General features: G+C 42.0%; 1 protein-coding gene across 1 annotated transcript in view; it reads left to right on the forward strand.

Moving 5' to 3' along the window:
- Positions 1-1,698: 1,698 nt before the first annotated feature.
- Positions 1,699-20,893, forward strand: part of vstm2a (V-set and transmembrane domain containing 2A) — a 133,521-nt gene continuing 114,326 nt past the window's right edge. The window contains exons 1-2 of the mRNA XM_033638207.2: positions 1,699-2,143; positions 3,284-3,450. Coding sequence (XP_033494098.1) covers positions 2,065-2,143; positions 3,284-3,450 — 246 coding nt within the window. The 5' untranslated portion in view covers positions 1,699-2,064. The remainder of the gene's footprint in view (positions 2,144-3,283; positions 3,451-20,893) is intronic.

Genomic DNA, 20,893 nt, shown 5'->3' on the forward strand with positions numbered 1-20,893 from the left:
AACAAGGACTGTGACATCACTTCAGAAATGGATTCTGCAGTCAGTGAGGACGAGAGGAAAACTTACAGCCAACACCAACCCCTTCAATGTACACACGGCCATGTGAGTATCACTGTAAGACTAGTCTGAGTGGGCGGAAGTTCGCTGCATAGATCAGCCTCTAATTGGGCGGAACGAGCCACCCGCTGAAGTCCCGCCCTACCACCTCCGGTTGTGTAGCAGTTTTCAACACGTCCTTTACTAACTTTTGCGGTGTTCGATCTTGCGGGGATGTAGCCATTTTTCTGCCATGGTTCGCGTCCTGTAGGCGATATTTTTGTGGGCGTGTTACACCAAAACCTGTTTCCCCCCGGCAATATTTTTGCAAGCGCACTGTTGCTGTGGCACCGCCCAGAACAATTGTGATTAGTTGAAAGAAATACAAGCAGCTGGGGCATTTTTTTCTCCAATCTTAAAGTGAGAGTCGGCCCAGCCAGACCTTTCTTTTCTTGAGAAAGGTCTGGTGAGCGAGACTACTGTAAGACAGACTTGAAAAATTATGAACCGCTCCTTTAATACACTGATCCATCAACACCACATCCTGATGCAAAGGGTTCAGTCCAGCTGGGATCCCTTCCTGCACGCCTCGTCAGTCGATCCTCATTTCCTGTCACTTCTCTGCTGTCAGAATAAAGGCTGGGAATGCCCTCCCCATAAATACTATCACACACTGAATGTACTTGATGATGGCTTTAGGTTATCTTAGATTGTTAAACTTTTTGCCTCACAACAAATTAGGAGCTAGTCACAGTGGGGGAACACACTGGTGTTGTAATAACTCTGGCAACAGCTCGGAGATGAAAAGAAAGCCTTATTAAGAAGTACTTGCAGTACAGAGTCTGTAATCCTCATGATTTGTGTTTTCTAGTTTTGAAGAAATCCCATAGTCCCTTCTTCCATACTTGGTGAGCTCTGCACCTTTACCAGGTGTGACTGTGACACTCAGAGTGCAGGTGTGACTCAGGTGGTGACAACAGGGACCTGCGATTATCCAGCTGATTTTAGACCAGTCACTTTAATACCTCTGCCCAGACGCGTTTGTTGATGGGAGAGGAAGAGTCCCAGAAGGATGATCTCTGATTGGCCCCTGAGTCAATTTAAAGCAGGTATTAGGAGCGAGTTGTGCCCAGTGCGACACAAAGGGCACAGTGTTCCCAGTGTGCCCGAGAGACTAATAATATTCCAGCAGGACCTCTTCTATCTTAATGACTCAGGACATGCTATACCTGCCCTGCACTTGCCGGGTCGCTGCTCCACCCCTCCACCCTCCAGCACCCCCTCCCTGTTTGCTCCTATCTAATGCTACAATATTGTTTTATAGCCTCTTAGACGGGCTGTCGGAGTGACTGCATAAGCACTCAAGAGTTGGACACACCCACACTAAATACGCACACTTTTTTTATGATGTAAATTATTATGGCTGTGAGAGAGGAAGTTTTCTGTTCCGCTTGTTTTGTTAATTGCAGAGGCCTTTAAAGCATCTGTGAGTCAAAAAGTAGTGCACAAGACTCTCCACATCGTTTGGCGCTTGTGTACAAATAAAATAAAATAAATCAAAATATTGCACACAGATGCATGTATTTGCTTTTCAGGTTAAAATGTGCGGCGCGTGTTTAAATCAAGCGGTCAAGGTGACAGTGAGGGGCCGGGTGAGGACTAGATTTGCAGAGGTGTGGAGTGTGTGGATGCCACAGTGATCCACTAGACTGACGTCTCTCCGGTAGCGCAGACGAAGACCGCAGCCCGGTTATTTTACAGACTTCAGTACAGCCAAGCAGTCGACAGTCTCTCCTGCAGAGACACACAGAGGGGAAAGAGAAGAGGAAAAACACAGAACTTCAGCAACGAGAAGCTGTAGTTTTGCAGCATGTTCAACCGTCGGCAATCTCCGTTTAAACACACTCGCCCAGCAACTGTTTGATTTTGCTGGTGTGTTGGCATTATCTTTTTTTTTTTTTTTGGGAAACATTCGCCTTTTTCCCCCCCTTTCGGCTGATGTAAAAAAACCTACCCTCCTATATTGGAATGATGTGGACCTCTCATGATACTGTTGGATTTGTTTTCTTAGCCGGATTTTGTGTGCAATTCGGATTCTCCTTCGAAGGTAAGAATGACACATTTTCCTATCTCGGTGTCATCGTGTCGAGCTCGCTGCCCTGCATGGGAGCTGCTCGGTGCGAGAAAGTGTTAAAAGTGCGCAGTCTTTGCAGAAAAGCAAAGGAGGCTGTTTGGAGCCAGAGATGTTTGGACTGTGAGGGAAGGAAAGGTATGGGGAAAAGGGGAGCTCGCGGTGGGAGATGGAGAAGGTCGCGTTTTTTACCCCTCGTGATGGCGAAAAAATGCAACTGGTGATTGTTTGAAATCAAGTCATTTCACATCGTGTGCAGCAGAGCCACGCGCCTGCTTTTTTCTCGCCTTTTCCTTCATGCCCCAAAAACACAATTGTCTGCTAAAGACGTCTAACTACTTTTAAAGGGGCTCCTTGCGTAAAAAGTGAGCGATCGGCCGGTGATTTCAGCACCGCGGACAGCTGCAGCATGCGGCGGCTGTCCGCGGTGCTGAAAGCCTGCCCTGCTTCATGACGGAGATCACCACTTTCAAACTGCCTCTGTGCTCCTCTTCCTCATTACAGCTGCATTCCCAGATCACTGAGAAGTGCGCACAAGCCTCCACACAGTCTGAACTCGAGTGGGTACAGAATGGGAAGGATTTGGTGTGAAACTTTGCATGCACGGGTATCCTCGCTGCTTTTTTCGCACCGTCGCCACCACTCTGCTTTAGGCTGCGTTGCCTTTTTTTAGCCTCACTCACACCAAACTCCTTTATTAATTCAGCTATTTTCTCCGCTCATTCTGGCGCAGGCAAGTTTATTTTGGCACAAGGAGCCTGACAAAAAAACTCCCATATAATTCTGCTCGTAATGAAGTGTGTGAATAATGTAGCCGTGGTGCGACTGTGCGTTATGTAAATTCCCAATGAAGACGCTTTGGTATCTGTGACTGGTGGTGGAGGGGTGGTGGTAGTGGAGGAGGAGGGGGGGGGGGGGGCATCTCCTTCAATTAAAACAAAAACGCACCTTTATCAAGCGCACAGCTGCTGCGACCGCGCCGCGCTCACGACCGCATCCACAAGCAGACCATTTAAGTGATTAATTCATGGGTATTTCTTTTGCGTGCAGGAATCACACAACTGTCCCCCATCACCCCCCATCCTCTCCTCATCCCCCTCCTTCTCTCATCTGCAGGTCGCTTCACGGATCTGCCCTCCAACATGACGGTTAAAGAGGGACAAAACATAGAAATGGCGTGTGCTTTCCAGAGCGGAACCGCGTCGGTGTATTTGGAGATCCAGTGGTGGTTCGTGAAAGCGCCGGAACCCACTGACAGCGAGGAGGAGGTCGATGCTGAAGAGGTACAAGGGACCCTTTTTTTCTGTCCCCCCCCCCCTCTTTTCCCATCATGAGCTGTGCGAGTGATGTTTTAAGCACACCCACTCATAAAGGGAATAGGGCCATCCAACAAGTATCCGCGCTATTACGCGCCTTGTGTCATCAGCGTCGTGCTCGTGCAGCAGCCCTGAAGACAATACCAGGCACTCATGGCACAACTTTTTGCTGACCTATTTCCTTATGAGGCACAACGTGTTATGACCTTCAGATATCTTAAGCTGCTCCCTTGAAGTGATCAAAAACTTCTTTAAAATCCCCCCATGTGTTCCAATAACACATTTCTGCCAAGGCTTGAAATCGCTCCTTAAAACCTGCACATGCAACTTGATTTTTTTTCCATATTTCAAGTAATATTTTTGCCTTCTTCCCCTCAAAGAGTTAAAGTAATCCCTCCACACACCGAGCAAGGAGCAGCTCCATCAAGGAAAAAAAATAATTACATTAATCAAGGACTACTGTGGGAAAAAAAAGGAGCTCGTTCTGGATATTAATTACATGATAAATGAAGTAAATGAGCCCAGCTTTTCATAAACGGGTAAAAAAAAAGTGTCTGAATCAATACAGCCAAAGCATATTTTTGTATATTGCCTCATTAAACAGTGCATTGGAAGCGCTTTGGCATTTTGTTATGTATTGCCGTTGCATTACTGCCTGCTATGACAGCTTCCCTCGCCCCAAATAATGATCGCCTGCTTAGTGGATGAGAGTGTGTTTACTGCATTCAGATAGATGGAAATGACTCGCTTACGTATTGTATGGCAGGTAGCTGCGTGTCAAGATTTGGAAGGGTTGGTGTATTGTCATGACAGACATCAAACAGTGCGCTTTCTATTTCTGTGACAAAGAGGAAGCGGGATATGTTTGTGTGTGTGTGTGTGTGTGTGTGTGTATGTGTCTGTGACAGGGGGTTGGTTCAATATCCATGTGGCTTTAATTATTGTTCCATTGTTGCCGGGCTTTCATAGTGGCGTCGGCCAGGCTTTGATGTGGGTTTGATCCCACGTGACTCTTGGATGTTGGGCTGAAGTGGGCTATTGATGCAGACATCTCATTGTTACTCACATTTCTTATCATGGAAGGCCGTTTGAAATGAAGGCCACTGTATGTGTGTGTGTGTGTGTTTGTCCTGCAGTGTTGCAGTTTGAATGGGAACAGAGTCAAGGCTGTGTCAGAGATGGTGCTTGGGAAGCAGCTGGTCTCCTGGAAATTTAGAGGAAATGAGCGCCATGTCTTAGAATGCAAATCCATATGCAAATATAAGCTGCGTGCATGAGGAGTGAGACTTGTTGGATCGTTGAAAGGGTGACATGAAAAGAGGAACGCGAAGAACACAGACGGCAGTTTCGCGCTGAAAAAAGTGCAGCAGGAGGAAAGTAATAGTCGGGCGGATGGGTGGGCGGATACTTTGTCTTCAACTCTCAGCGACCCGAGATCAGTTCTCAACTTTACAAATGAATATACTGTGAAATTGGGCTATTTTTGTCTGCGGCACGAATCCTTCTTACTCAACTTTTATTTTTGTGACTGCTTTATTTAAGGCTGCTCAGTCATATCACAAAGAAGAACATCAGACACATAACAAAACCTGACGTCCTGGCATCTGCCCATACCTCGCTGCAGCATATCCACACCGACAGCACTGATTAAAAGTTATCACCTTATTGTTGCATTTCACACATGGGTCCATTGTCTTGTCTGTGGGAGCATAATTTATAGGTGCACCCAGTTTCCCTGCAGTATTTCATGGAGTAGGAACCGGATTCAGACAGCAATATGAAAATGACCATGCAGACAATGAGTAATATACACCCATACATTAATGCTAGACAGTCTGCTTGTGCCCTTTGTGAAATAACCATTAAGCACCACTATTGATCACTTTGGTCTGCTGAAGTGTGCCACTCAAGTAGGTGAGACATTGATTCTGTATTTCCAAAAAAACCATCCAGTTTTCCAGCTTCCATTTCCAGGTGGCTTAATTAGGTCAAGCACATTTCATGCTGTCATTAGAAAGTCTTTATTCCAAAGCGTTAGAATTCATTTATTAGCTACAACCTTTAAAAAATGATCATCACCTTATTAGTTATACTTTGAGCACCCACTAGCTCACCTGGTGGAGCAGGCACCCTTGCACAAAGGCTGTGTCCTTGCCGCAGTGGCCATGGGTTCAATCCCAACCCCCTTTCTCCCCCCTTTGCGCTTTAACTGTCCTATCAAATAAAGGCAAGCAACCCCCAACATATCTTAAAATATAAACATATATACTTCACTCACAAAATGGTAATTTTTGCATTAATTACTCGCCACATGTTACCTTGACTTCATGAAGGAAAGTTTGTTTTTCTTGTATATATGTATATGTGAACAACGAATCCAAAAAGGCAAACAGTCTTAATAAATTGAAGGGGGTCCGCATTTAACAACAGCAAAACTGCATCAAAACATGCATTTACAAACTCACACAACTGTTGCAGTATAATCCAAGTCTCATTTATTCAACTGTAGGCGCAGCACTTCCTGAACAAATGGCCCTTTCCACATTTTCACCCCCCCAAAAAAAGTTCCATATCCTGTAAGAATCTACATGTAGATAACAGCGCAGCATTATCAATTAAAAGAACGTCATCAAATCACAGATCATTTGTGTATCAATTGCTGTTAACACTTTAATGTGTAAAGAAAATGTTTCCTGGCATACCTCCATGGTGAACAAAGAATCCAAAAACTGAGAAAATGCTTCACAAATTGAAGTCATAGGCGTCTGTGTTTAACTTCCGCTCGGCCGTGTGTGACACTGATTGTACCGACGTGTTTAAGTGCTGAGCAGCAGCGGTCAATACAAACAGTCTCATGCACGGTTGAGTAGCGTGAGTTTGAACTCTGCTCAAGTAGAGGTCACACGCATGTGCATGCTCAGGGTGCGCTACACATGGGCGGAGGTGTTTTTATATTGTAATGGATATGTTTGGGAGGTACTGAGCACATGTTTTGATATAGTTTTGCTGTTGTTAAACATGTACCAATATGTTTTCAATCAGTCATGAATTTTCTCCATTTTTGGATTCTTCGTTCACTGTGGAGGCATGTTTTTCCTCACAAATGTAATGTAATGTGGTGAGAAATTAATATACAGATTGTCATTTGGGGGGTGAAATATTTCTTTAACTGACAACACTGAACTGTTGGCTACATGTTGATTTTCACATTCTATAGAACACAAGAAAACGTGATGAATTTCTGATGTTTTTCACGAAATCTAATTTGTATTGGAGGAAAATCATTTTCACGTCGCAGCGTTTGTGCTCGTGTGTGCGCTGGACATGGATTAGAGGAAGAAGGCAAAAAAACAAACAAACAAGTCAATAGAGAAAGCTGCTGTTTGGCTGCAGCCTCCACAACAAGTGGTAAATGATTCTCCTCTCAGATTATGAATGACACGCTGCCAGTTCATAATTATGCACAAACACAGAGAGACAGAAACAACATATTCACACCTCCATGACAAAGAGGATTCATGTCGCTGACGGGATTCTGCTACACTTGTGATGTTGTTGATTCAAGTCATAGAGTAAAGATACACAGAGAGAAGGAGAGCAGCACTGGAGAATGAGTGTGAGCTGATCATCTGCTGTTACAGAACATGAGCAGATTGCTGTGGAAGCAACGGGTCATCACTCTATATGGCATTTTAGTACGAGTACAAAACGAGGCAGCGTGGTGCGTGATTACACAAGATTATGTAGTGTTGTTTGGTATTCTACTGCATGTGCCAGGCCTTTGTTTATTAAATTATAACTCAAAAGACGGAGAGTATCATTTTGAGGATGAGATTTTAAAGGAATGCTTCGCCCTGCAAATGAAATTTTGTACATCAGTTAGTCACCCTGTGTAAGGTTGAATCTGTCAAGGAAACTTCTTGCATGCACGGTGAACAGAGGGTAAATTCTAAAGATCATGGGGATCTGCATTTTAAAACTAAATCAAAATGTCAATTTACAAACTCTCACACAGCTCATGCAGTATCATTTATCCATTCCTATACTCAGTACTTCCCTAACGGACACCCCTTGCTGACAGGGAGCATGTATGTATGCTCTTTTCAAAGCCAGACTTCATTGATTAAAACAGTAATTTTACCTCACCGAACACGGGAGCTGCTGGTCTATCACCGCTTTGATCAGTTCACTTTCCGTTCAGCTCCTCATCGGGAAGAGATGTCTGTTTGGGAAGTACTGAGCATAAGACTGGATATATGAGACTTGAATTAAACTGCAAAACAGATGCTCTAATATAGTTTTGCTGTTGGTATATGCAGACTTTTATGACAGAAATTAATCAAGAATTTTGTGGATTCTTCATCCACCGCAGCGGCATGTCTCACAAACAGAGCATTCTGCACAAATTCAATGTAACATACCAGGAGTAACTGATGTATTGAAGGGTGAAGTATTCCTGTAAGTTATGAGCAGTAGTATGTTGAAGGCCTCTTTGCCTTTTACAAAGCCTCAGAATGTCACAGCAAAGCCATTCTTCTTTCATTTTAAATGCAGGAAACATTTTCAAAATCCACTCTCCAAGACGACAGTAATGAGCAGGATGAGGACTACCTCTAGACGTGTAGCGTGCCGTAGTGATCCGACAGAGTCCTGTCTTTGCACATGCAGCATGCAGTCCACATCTCTCAAATGCTCTAGGTCTGCTTTTAGTAACTACGTGGAAGACAGAGAGCCACGATCTGTTTTGCATTTCATAGAAATGAAAACCTGTCACACAGCTCTTGTTTAATAACTTTTATTATGTAACACATTTTTGGCTGTTTTGCCTTCATTGGGCTGAACAAATGCATTACAAGTAATTTCACTTATTGATCAGTGGTTCCCAACGTTTTTTAGTTTTTGAAATTACATTGCATACTACAGTGTTTTGCCAAATATGTTTTGAATGAAAGTCAATTGCTGTCCTGGGATATGTCCACTGGCAGCAATCATTTAACAGTCTGATTATGATTTGGGCTAAATATTAAAAGTAACACTTCATATCTTGTGCTTAGAGATATTTTTGATTTGCTTGTAATTTAACTAGGATCTTTAACTAACCTTAACCACGGTGTGAGTGCCTGTATCTGCACGTTAACTCTGGGATACACGGCTGACCCTTCATCACAGGTTCCATATGTTTATTTGAGTGTTTTAGCCTCATCATCCTCTTTAAATAGATTGTCAAATATTTAGATAAATGATACAACTGAACAAGGATAAAAAATAGGAGAACAATATTTTTTAATGTGTTGTCACGCTATAGAGATCCACTGTCACCATATACTCAGTTCTCTTCAATATCAAATAACATCAAAGTCAGTCCTTGTTTTAAAATATAATATATTGCAGTATTGTTTTTAATAATTCAGATATATTTTTTATTAGATGTAGACTATGTACTTGTAGAGTTTGCCCTTAAGAACAAGCAGACTCAGGCTGCTGGGGCTTATAACATGCTAAATGAACAGCAGCAGCAATTTAGCGCAATGATGGTTTATGGTTATTTACATATTTTGTCCACATATTGGGTTTTAATAAGGTCAGAGGAAAATAAAATATAAAAAAGAAGTGTAGTTTTACAGATTGAGCACAAAGGTTTGTTAGAAATGAGGAAAAAACGAGGATGATAACCAAAGTCCACAACATACAAGGCTTAAGCACACTGCCATGATGAGAGAGGCTCGTTGCAACATTGCAATTATGTGGCTGCAAGAACATTGTGCCACGTGAGTGTAGCAGCAAACTGCAGTGAGCAGGCTTCCTTTCATTTATGCAGTTTTATTTGTTGGGATCCTAAAAAAGGCAAAATCCCTTTCTGAGATGCAACACGTCATCTTTTTAATCATCAATTATCTTCTGCAGTGTGTGAAATAAACCATGGCTCTTGAAGGGAGCAGAGGGGGGCGGGCTTGTCTCACAGAGAGGACTGACTGTGACTCTTTATAGCTGCAGGCGTGTAGCTCTACCAGCAATATGTCAGCGTATAATAATCAGTCGACTGCATCAACCCTCCACACAGGTATCAACACCAAACATCACAGTAGGCTGTGATACGATACGGCCGACTAAAGCACGGCACAGTATACTCTGACAAAGATTCACTTTATTTTAAAGGTTATCAGCTCCAATAAGACACAAAATGTCTGATTCTGTTTTGTTATGGTCACAGACTCTGTGTCCAGCTCCCTACACTTGAATTTTGAGTGTGATTTATTTGCCAAGAAAAGAGAAAATACACATTAAGGATTAATTTGACTGATAGAATATTTTACTTTTATCAAATTTAAATAGATATCAGGACAATATTGTTATTGTGTTGGCCGCAACAATCATGCAGTGAAAATCTGACATGGTGCCAGCCGTACCCATCACATACTGGGCACAATAATCTCTCATTAACAACCAATAGCATATTAATAGGAGCCTCATTTCAGGCATGATCCCTAATGATGAAGAAACATGCATCATAGGGCTGGGTGAAAATAATCGATTCATCCGATTCAACTCGATCTTCATTTGAATGACCCGAGATCAATCTTTTAATAATCAATCTAATAATAAATAAGATATTTTTTGGGCGTTTTAGCCTTTAATTGAAAGGACAGTGTAAGCGTGAAGGGGAGAGAGAGATGGAAGGGCCACAGGCTGGAGTCGAACCCAGGCAGCCTTGTACATGGGGCGCCTGCTCTACCACTAAGCCACCAACGCCCCGTCACTGGTGCTTTAATCTGTAACTGTACTTGTTTATGATTTGGTGTCATTTATTATGGTGCTGCAGCAGCCGCTCCTCCTGTTGTCTGTGTGTCGGGGTTGCTGTGCTACTTTTATGCACAAACATGGAGCAGAGATGCCGCAGTAGGGACAGAGAAGTTAAGATGACTTGAGCTGACGAGGAAAAAGTTAATACTTTATCAATACACCCGTTAGCAACATGTAGACATGTAGAAATATTTCAGTCTGCTCTGTCTGCAGTCTCTCGTCCACCACCACTAATACTGTGTTATAAACAAGCACAGAGCACTTTCCAGCTAAGAGCAACTTGTTACAACTAAAGCAGCTCTTTATGTCTCATGGTTTAGTTCTGTTTGTCTTGTATCTTAACATTAATAAGCGGTAATGTGACGTGCAGGCTGTGACTCTCCTTGGCAGCAGAGGGAGGACTGATACTGACTGATACCTGTGTTCTTTATTCTTTATAAACTTCAGTATTGTGATGTCAGGAATATGTGGCTGGAGCCTATCCCAGCTGACACTGGGTGAGAGGCAGGGTTCAACCTGGACAGGTCACCAGACTATCACAGGGCTGACACATAGAGACAGACAACCATTCACACTCACATTCACACCTACGGACAATTTAGAGTCACCAGTTAACCTGCATGTCTTTGGACTGTGGGAGGAAGCTGGAGCACCTGGAGGAAACCCACGCTGACACAGGGAGAACATGCAAACTCCGCACAGACACAGACCTCAGCAACCCGCCGCAGAGAGACTTTAGAGACTCCCCAAAATCTCACAAATCACGTTTTCAGAGGAGCTCATGTCTTATTAAGAGGAGCCAAGCTCCTCATGGCTCCCCGGCAGTACCCCGGTCTTCTGTGTTTGATTTTCTGTCAGACCACCATGTGAGTGTGATACAGTTTAACAGCTGACTCCAGGCCTGCGATGATAAACTGAAAAGTGATGATGATGTAAATCATCTAACGCTGGCCAGGTCCACACCATCCCCTCATCTAACCACCACATATCAATCAAATCTGTAGTTACTCTTGTAAGATCATACATACGAGTCAGAGGTCAGAACATAATGTGTTTTCACTGGTGGCAGTAATAAATACACCAACACTAAATAAGCGTAGCCCGCGGCTGTGGATTTCTGCTTTGCTGCCTTGACCTCCATCACAGAATCAGAAAAGCATCGAAAGAACAGAGCAAAGCCTCCTGGATAATTATAATAACTGAAGGCTCTCCCTCACATGGTGGACAAAAAGCCTCATTTCCATGTTTTTCAATTTAAAGATACATTAGTCAATTCCCTTTTTGGTTTCAAACCCTAAATCCCTCTTATTCTGGAGAGGTGGATTCGATCCTTCCTGGGGTTTGATCTCTTTCTTATCCAGCTAATCCGACCACTATGGTTTGCCATAAGATCAATTTATTGAGTAAATCTTTACAACCCTGTCCACTGGTAATTCTATTTGGTGTGGGATTATGTTTGGATATAAGGAAACAAAGACGAAGAGCTGACTTCTATCTGTGAAGGTAACTGTTCTGATCCTTTCAGCCAGCTCTCCGTGAGTTTACCGTCGCGTATTTATATTCCTCCCTGGGTTGAGAATAAATACATAAAAAATAAAAACAGCTTAGAATCAATTTAATGCTTTCTGCGAGTGGAGGAAAATCTTTGCATATCTGGAATATCAGAGAAGATACACCTTGACAGTATGAATTTCGAAGCTGGATCAAGCAAAGGCACAAAGAATCAGAGATGCTGCTGGAGACCCGATGCATATGTGCGCTGTTTAAAAATTCATACTGCATTTCATTCCTCAAATACCGCCCGCAGTGCATAAATGACTCGGCTGCTGGATTCAAACCTGGATTTACCTGACATGGGATATGTTAAAAGAGGGTGTGATGTGTCTGTAAAAAGTGAGATGAATTAAGAAAAGGTAAGCGGACGTGATGCGATGCTGCCCTGGGCTGAGCCCGGCAGTGAAAACAGGATCAGCTGAGGCCTGCGGTCAGAATACAAACGACCATTACATAAAACATCCTCTGGCGCACTTTGACCAAAATGCACTCAAGCTACTGCGGGCTTTACCTCTCTTAACAAGTGAGTTGATAAATCCAGTGGGTGTAACAGCAAGGAAGCATAAAATCCATTGGCTGCCGTGCTCTCTGAATGACCTTACTGTCTGCCTCTCCGCCCCTCCATCACTGCCTGACTGCAGCTCGTGCGTCCTCCTCCGACACCCTCGCTGAGATAACTGCGCGAGGAGTCAATACGATGCGCCAGGCGTGGTCCCTGTAACTGCTCTCATCAGCCGCGTTGCCCCCGTCTGCGCACACGCGTCCATAATGATCGTAATGGTTTCCAAATGGTTTGCGGTGAACATGAGTTCTCCACGGGAGGCTGCTGTTTGTGTGTGAGCACGCACCGGCACATGAAAGAGCCTGCTGCTTTCATTTTCAGCTAGTGGACTGTGGACTGCTCGCTGTCAGGCCCCGCTACAGTCATCAGTCATGGAAGAAAGGCTTCCTTGAAATCACTGAAAGCTGCTGCATTACTGCATTGTGCTGCTGGAACACTGGCCTCGTGTTGCACTGCACCAGTGTCACATTCTCACCTTTTTTCTCTCCCTCAAAAAAAAAAAAAACCTCCTCTTTTGTTCATACTCTCCTAAGATGAGTGCTGGTGACTGTACGGTACACTTGTCTGGCCTTTATTTCCATCAGCTTAACCTTTGTGATGGCTCAAAGTTACAGCTCCAGACCAGCCGGATCGTCTGAAGCATTTGTCAGCAGATGTAACATCTGAAAACTACTTTTTGATAAAAACAAAAAAAGGTTTGACATCGTTGTATCAAAATGGATGAAAGAATATGATCATCAAATATTGTGACAAGTCTAAAACTGAAAGTGATTGGTTGTATCGGTTCATACTGACGACATAAAGCTTTAACATCCAGATCTTCTACCTTTCGACTTGAATAACGATACTTTAACTGATATAAAAACACGGATGCAAAACTTTCTTTGAACTCTAATATCTCTCATGTGTGTATGGATTGTTTTAAAGTTTTTACACCTTTTTATTTTAACTGTTATTTAACCAGGAAGTCCCATTGATATTGCTCTTTTACAGGAGAGACCTGGCCGAGGTGGCAGCCAATCAGAACACATTTAAAATGCAACAAATACAACATTAAATAAAAAAACCCACAATAAAAACAACAACTATTTAAACAAAATGGCCTCTCAGGAAAAGCAAGCACATGTCTCTGTCACCACGTTCTTTATGATGCCCTTTAATTCATCACTGACTATAAGTGTTTCCAATTTTAGATCTTTTTGAAGACTATTCCATTTCCATGCTGCAGAGTAGGATCTGTTAAAACTAGTGATGGCCAAATGAAGCTTCATGAAGCATTTTCTTTATTTTCTGAGCCCACTAGATGGCGCTTTTTGCTCAACAAAAGGTTGAAAGCACACTGAATTGCCATTCTTTGAACCTCTCTCTTTAAACAATGAGCGCCATCTAGTGGGCTCAGAAAATGAAGAAAGTGCTTCACGAAGCTTCATTTGGCCATCACTAGTTAAAACCCAGGGTTCATTAAAAAGCAACCACCTGGAGGAGCGTAGCTGGTTACTACCAGGGCTGACACACAGCAGGGTACAGAGGTAGGCTGGAAGTTTACCCAGTATTGCTCTATAGATAAAAATATGCCAGTGTGGTCTGTGAATGGTCAGTGATGTCCAACCCATTAAAGAATAAAGAACACAGTGATGAGTAAGTGACTTTGCATTTTAATTAATAAAACAAAGAGATGCATTGTATACTGAATGAAGGTTACGTAAAATGGTGGAGGTCACAGACAGAAAATTAGCTTCCGCAAGTTTTCTCTTGGCACTGAAAGTAAAACTCATCTCTAAAATTAAAGCCAATCTTCAGTTTAAGCTCTGTAACTAGAGTAGCAACATGTACATCGAATTAAAGCACTTTTTAAGCACTTACTCTTTTTAACAAGCACTTACCTGTATGTAGTGATGGCCAAATGAAGCCTCATGAAGCATTTTATTTTCTGAGCCCACTAGATGGTGCTCATGGTTTAAAGAGAGAGGCTCAAAGAATGACAATTCAGTGTGCTTTCAACCTTTTGTTGAACAAAAAGCGCCATCTAGTGGGCTCATAAAATGAGACTTCATTTGGCCATCACTACCTGTAAGTGTATCTGTTGTGTTGATATTTCCAAACAGATGATCAGTTTCTTTGATTCAGTTCAACACCTATTATAAGCTCTTTTACCATATGTCAGCCAATTTATAATTAAACCTACTTAATGATCGATATATTTAATCATTCATTTATTATTTGTTTATTTATTTACTGATGTATTCATGGACCTGCTCATCTATTTATTTATCTCATTAATCTCATCTGCAGTCACCAGATTATTTCTCCAGAGACCCTGAGGGACGGGAGCATCATTAATAAATAACAAAATCTCCTTGCGCCACATGTGCAGTGGCCCAGTACCCTTGGATTTTATCCAAATTATCAAATTATTATAATGTTCATGGGGCTCCTCCATCTCCAACCCTTATCGGGACCCTTAAGTATCCCCATACTACCAGTCCCCAAGAGCCAGAACCCCTTGGAACGCTCATTTCAGATCGCCCAACCAAACCCTAACCTTGACCTAACTCCTAACGGCTCCATTCGGCTTAATCTTGGCAATGATGCTGAAAATATCAACGAGTCCAAACTGATAGAAAAGATGTCTGCACACTAAGATCTGTGCAGAGTTTCACTTAATGTTGAAAGGAAGAAACAAAAGAAAAGAATGAATTGTGGTTTTCAAAAATGTTCCTTTCCCCTCTAAACATTGAGTAGGCAGACTGGTGTGCATGTTTTATTAACAGCTGACAAGGACATGACAAGACAACGTAGACAAACGTGCTTGGAACTGTAGCTGACAATCCAAGGGCAGACAGCGTTTTTATCTGCTGTGGTGCTGAAGAATAAGGGTCAGAACACTTGACCTAAACAGACGAGTACTGAGAATAGACTGAGTACTGACATTTGTTTTTCAGCTTTTCAAAGCATCACCGCTGACGAGCTTATCAACCATCTAGCCTGTAAAATGCTGTCAGCAGTACAGTTGGTTTTGTGTTGCTTTGTCTTTCGTCCCTTATTAACTGCACCTTGTTTTGTAAGGCATGATGGTTAAGGGTTGTCCCTGTAGCCTTAAAGTTAAGGTGTATACCATATATACACAACCAGGCCTGCCATTAGGAAATATGGTCAGGGGGACAACATTTTCCAAAGTAGGCTCCTCATTGCCGTTGGCGGGGTATTCCCAACACATTTCCACATGTATTTTGTATTTATATATATTTTGATGTTGAAAAGTCAAGTCAGACATCGAGTGAGGACATTTCTGCAAGGTATTAAATCATAAGATCAAATCAGGAGTGAACAAATAGCTTTATATTTTTCTTAATTTATTCATACATTTGTGCGTAAAACTGAAAAAGTATAAACAGTATATAGTTGTCATCTCGCAGTTTTCCAGTCATACCCAAGTTATGTAATCTCAAGACTGTTCAGGGACCACAGTGTGCAGAAATATTTAAATACACCATTGCTTTTTCTCTTGCCAAAATTTGTTGTAAACTCGGAACTCGTTTTTCCTTTTTACCCCCTCATCGATAAGATAGCCTAACATGGTTGGTACCAATGCCTTACTTTCTTTAGTTTAATACGATACCTGTGTCTTCATTATAGCTTTAAAACTGTATCTGATATCCATTAATTTATCATGTAAATACATATAACTTGTATTCTCAATGATTTAAGTCAGTGAGTAAATTGTTGCACCTGATCCAATTTAAAAGTCAACCATAGACCTTTTCACGAGCCTCCTTTTGGCCTTGACCTGGGTTCATCTGTACCCTTTGATCCCCCTGATGGTAGGCCTGGACACAACCACACAGTCCTGAGTTCAGTTCCAGCTGGGGTCCTTTTATATCTCTCCTCCTCTGAGTGGAAGGGTTGGACAACACGTTTGCTAATAGGCTAAACTAGCTTAGAGTTAGTTAAGGAAAAAAAAACATGGCTTGTGTTGAGTAGCAGGACGATGTCTGGCTGCAAGTGTGACTGTCATTTAGTTGATAATAGAATGGTGACATTATGCAAATACTGTTTAAATTATTAATTAAATTATTTTCTTGGACCTTGAATCTCATGAATAAAGCCTACTTTTTATAAGAGGTGCAGTAATTTACTGAAGTAGCTGGGTACTGTAGTTTTTCACAAGCATTAGTCAAACAGGAAAATGCTGCGTTTCTTAGGGACTATTTTCAACAGTTGATGCAGTGGTGCAGGCATCACCAAATGGCTGAGCATGGTACAAACCCGGGAACATGTCTTGATAAAGAAATGAGAATAAGTAATAATCTCAACAGGAGACAGCGGGCACAGATAATCCAGTCAATACGGCGACAGCTTCACTTAATTGGATTGTTTGCCGTGTGCAGACAGTTTGCGAGAGAGAGTAACAGCATAAGACAGATGTGAGAGAGATGACAGCACGGAGCATGATGCGTCTGACCCTGCTACTTTCTGGCTACCAGCTGTGTCAGGTTGTTTTCTGTGGTCTAAACAAAGTAGCTCCTCACACCTTGACCATATTTGGACTGACTTACAGCTGTGAGTCAGCTTTCTCCACCGTGATGAACATGTTTAAAACCAAACACTAATCCAGGCTCACCAGTGAGCACCTACACATGTGCATAACTCCATTCAAGCCAAGATCCAACCTACTGGCAGGGCCACAAGAACATTTCTCTTTCTTGGAAAGGAAGTAGAAAACATTAAAAACAAAATGTTTGGAAGATTCTATATTGTTTTCTTTTACTTGAAACATAGGCCTTGAGTGCATTAGACTCATTTATTTTAAGTAAAGCTATTTGTTTTTAATAAAAGTGCCATAACGTTGTGCAGCACTTTAATGTTGCAGCTGGTAAAGATGAGGTCTGCATAAATAATCTGAATCTACAATGTTAGCTTTCACAATTTAATGAAGTAATCATTTAATGATCACGAAGTACAAGCATCTAAGAATTGTATTTAAATAAAATAGTTGAGTAAATGTACATAGTCATTTTAATATATGTTGTAGATTTTATTTTGTAGATGTAGGTGTAGACCCTAAATTTATGAAGTTCAGACAAGTGGCAACCTCTGGAGAAGTGAAAAGTCAAAGTACCAAAATCTGCAGTTCCTCTAATGACCACTTGAGGCTGGCTCCAAGAGTGAGTTAATCCCCACAGACCTCCATGTTTAAATGTCCAACTTTACAGCAGAAATCAATGGTTTTGGTCTCTACAGCTAATTTTAACATTCATGCAACATGTTCTCACTCCCAGCTTGTTACATATATTGCAGTTTGGTCAGTGGACTTTCTCGTCTACATATGATGCGCTAGGTATTGTGAGTGCATCTGTCGTTGTCGTTCTGGGACATGTATTGTGTCTTTTCAAAATACATTTCTGTTTTGACAGGAAATGTACAGTTTCTGCTCGTGAGATGCATATGACCTTTTTCAAAATGAACTTACAATGCCGGTAAAACACCTCGTGGCATGTTTTTATCCTTGTGCAACAAATGCACATGGTAAAGTTTAGAAAAAAAACGTGGCTTGGCTCAACACTCAACACTCACATGGGAAGCAGACACCGGGCTCCAGGGTGAAACTACAGTATTTGTTGGACCCAGCCACCTTACAGAGACTTTCCAGCACTTAAATTGTGCTATTGTACGGCGGCATCTCAAACTGATGCCGTCCGGAGGTGCTATAAGTTCATCATCCCACTGTGAAAGGATGCCTTCTTTCTTCAGGGTCTGACACAGAAATCACCGACCAAGTGGTGGTGAATAAGAACAGGCTGCTTCATGACTATACAGAGGTGAATTTTTATTACTCACAATTAAGGGCGGGGCCTCTTTAAGTGACAGGCCATGTGCCGATAGTGTCCCCTGATTCTCAGTCAGATCCACCACTCGCTCCTCCACAGCTTCACCCTCTCGCCCAAATATGGACTCTTGGCTCCAAAAAACCAAGATGGCGACAGCTGCAATGCTGCACTGGAGACTTCAAAATGGGAGTCCACAAAGCAGTGGGTGACGTCACAGTAGCTACAACCAAACCTTGGAGATTATATAGTAGTATTGAGTGTTTGAGTATTTAAGTCAGCAGGTTGGTGAATGTGGGATTGAGTAACAATTAACAATGGTGTGTGTTCATGGTGTGTAACAAACATGTTACTTGGCGTGGCTCATTGGTGTGTTTTTAATAGTTTTTGGACGACAATGGCTCCATGACACAGTGGAAGAAGACTTTGATACTCACAGTGCTTGGTTATAGGATATGTTCTTTATTGGTTTAGGGTTCTTCATGGTCAATAAGTGACAAATAGAATATATATATTTATATATAATGAAATGTGCCAAGGCTTTCTGGTTAGAGGGCATTTATTCTCTCATGATGGCGATGGAGTGTTCTGGAATATGATTGACTGCTCTGGTGCCGGAGAGAATGACAGATGGCACTCTGTCAGCCGACTCTGCAAAAAAGCCACAGCAATACTTTGCCATATTGATAAATCTGATTCAGATGGCTGTCTGCTTTTCTCTTCTTTGAAGAGCAAAGTGCTGGAATGACTCATTGGACTGTCACGCAATACAAACATAATGCGTTTTGAAATGTGAAGGTCACAAAGACGATTTTTTACTCTTTCAAGGATTTTATTTGTGTTTGGATTTGCACATTTTTAATTTGGTCTGCCTTTTATGGTATTATGACACTCCTCCAGCCCAGTAATTTCCTTGCTTTTTGCTCTGCACCACGGCCTGAAAGAATACCAAGATTTGATTTTCAGTGCTGTCAGATAGGTTAAATATTTCAAAGACATTTAGCAAAGCATGTGCACACATTCAAATCAGTAGAAAGGTTAATAGCGTCACTGTTTGTCTTTCCTCTATTTCTGCAAACTGCACCACTCTCCCCCTCTCACTTCTCCCTCCTAACATGCCAGGAAAGCCCTGATGTGACTTTGAATGGCTCAGTTATTGGATCCAGGGCAGCTTCAGCTATGTTGAGCCTATTCATGTGCTGCAGAGGAATGAGATGATGCAGGGAGGGATGAAGGGATGGGCAGATGGAAAAAACATATGGGAGGTGTGATGCAATAAGGATACAGAATGCCTTTGGGGAAATATCTGGAAGAGATTCATACATGCATGCAAAACAAATCCTCATTTACTGTCCCATGTGTATCTACACAGCTCTGTATGTTGGCAAGATTGAGATGAGCACGGGAGAGTCGCAAAGCGGGGACACGCTGTTTCATTGAAACAAGCTATCCGTGCTGCTTGTCGATAATGAGGGGAGGAGAGCTAACAGTAGCTGGGATGTCTTGCACAGTAATCATATCATGTTATTCGTCTGGCTGCCAAGATCCTTCATTTTAAGCAATACATTTATGTTATTACCAGAGCAAATGAATGCATAAAAGCTTTTCAACATCTTGTTTAGTTGAAATAAGGAGTTCAGAAACACGTCATGATCCAGCAGCAGTAATGTGTATTTAAAACACACACACACTCTTCATGTGATTCTGTTCTTGGCCCAGTCTTATATAATCAGTGTCCACGGACAGGTCCACCATGAGTAATTTCTCACTTAGCAATAAAGGGAGTAAAACTGCACTTTTAGAACCGGGGTTACAAAGTGCCTCACAGTTGCAGAAAGATGATTAAAGCGCTTGAATCAATGAACAAAAACACAAGCAAAACAAGTTTGAGAAATACAAACTAATCAGGGCAAGGGATCATCAATAAGATGCCTTTAAGAATGAATAGGTTTCAAGATGAGATTAGGACACCTATTATGATCATTTTCAGGTTTATACCAGTATTTTAGGTTTGTACTAGAACATTTTTATACGCTTTAATGTTCAAAAAACACTATTTTTCTTACACTGTCTGTGTTGGAACACCTGTATTTACCCTCTGTCTGAAATGCTCACTTTAATCCCAGGGTGCTCTGATTGGTCAGCATTTGCTGGTGTTTGTTTCTTGACGTCTCATCATTGCAGCCAGAGAATGACTGTGAAAAAAAAAGCTTTCAAAACAAAACCGGAAATGTTCCAGTGAGAAAATGATCCCAAATCAGGTTAAATGGGCATCAGCAACCAACATCACACGTTTCCCTGACATTAGCATGTAGCTACATGTAGCACTGTACTTGAGGCTGTGGAATGACTGTGTATAGCAACGCTTTGTCTTGTTATAAATATCCAGTGAAAGCTTCTAAACACAACAGGACGTTCCAGCAGGAATACAATCTAAAACTGGAGAGAAATTCACAATATTGGCAACCGTAGTTAGCATTTAGCTACATGTAGCAGTGTAATTTCAGCTGGGAAATGACTGTGACAAAGAAAAGTGGAACTCTGTCCTGTTAAAAATCACAAACTAAGATTATAAACACAACAGGACGTGTTCCAGCAGCAATATGACCCTAAATCAGGCAATAACTTACAACATCCGTCATCGATATTATAGGTTTTCCTGTCATTA

The sequence above is a fragment of the Epinephelus lanceolatus genome, chromosome 20 (genome assembly GCF_041903045.1).
Source record: "Epinephelus lanceolatus isolate andai-2023 chromosome 20, ASM4190304v1, whole genome shotgun sequence".
NCBI lineage: Eukaryota > Metazoa > Chordata > Actinopteri > Perciformes > Serranidae > Epinephelus > Epinephelus lanceolatus.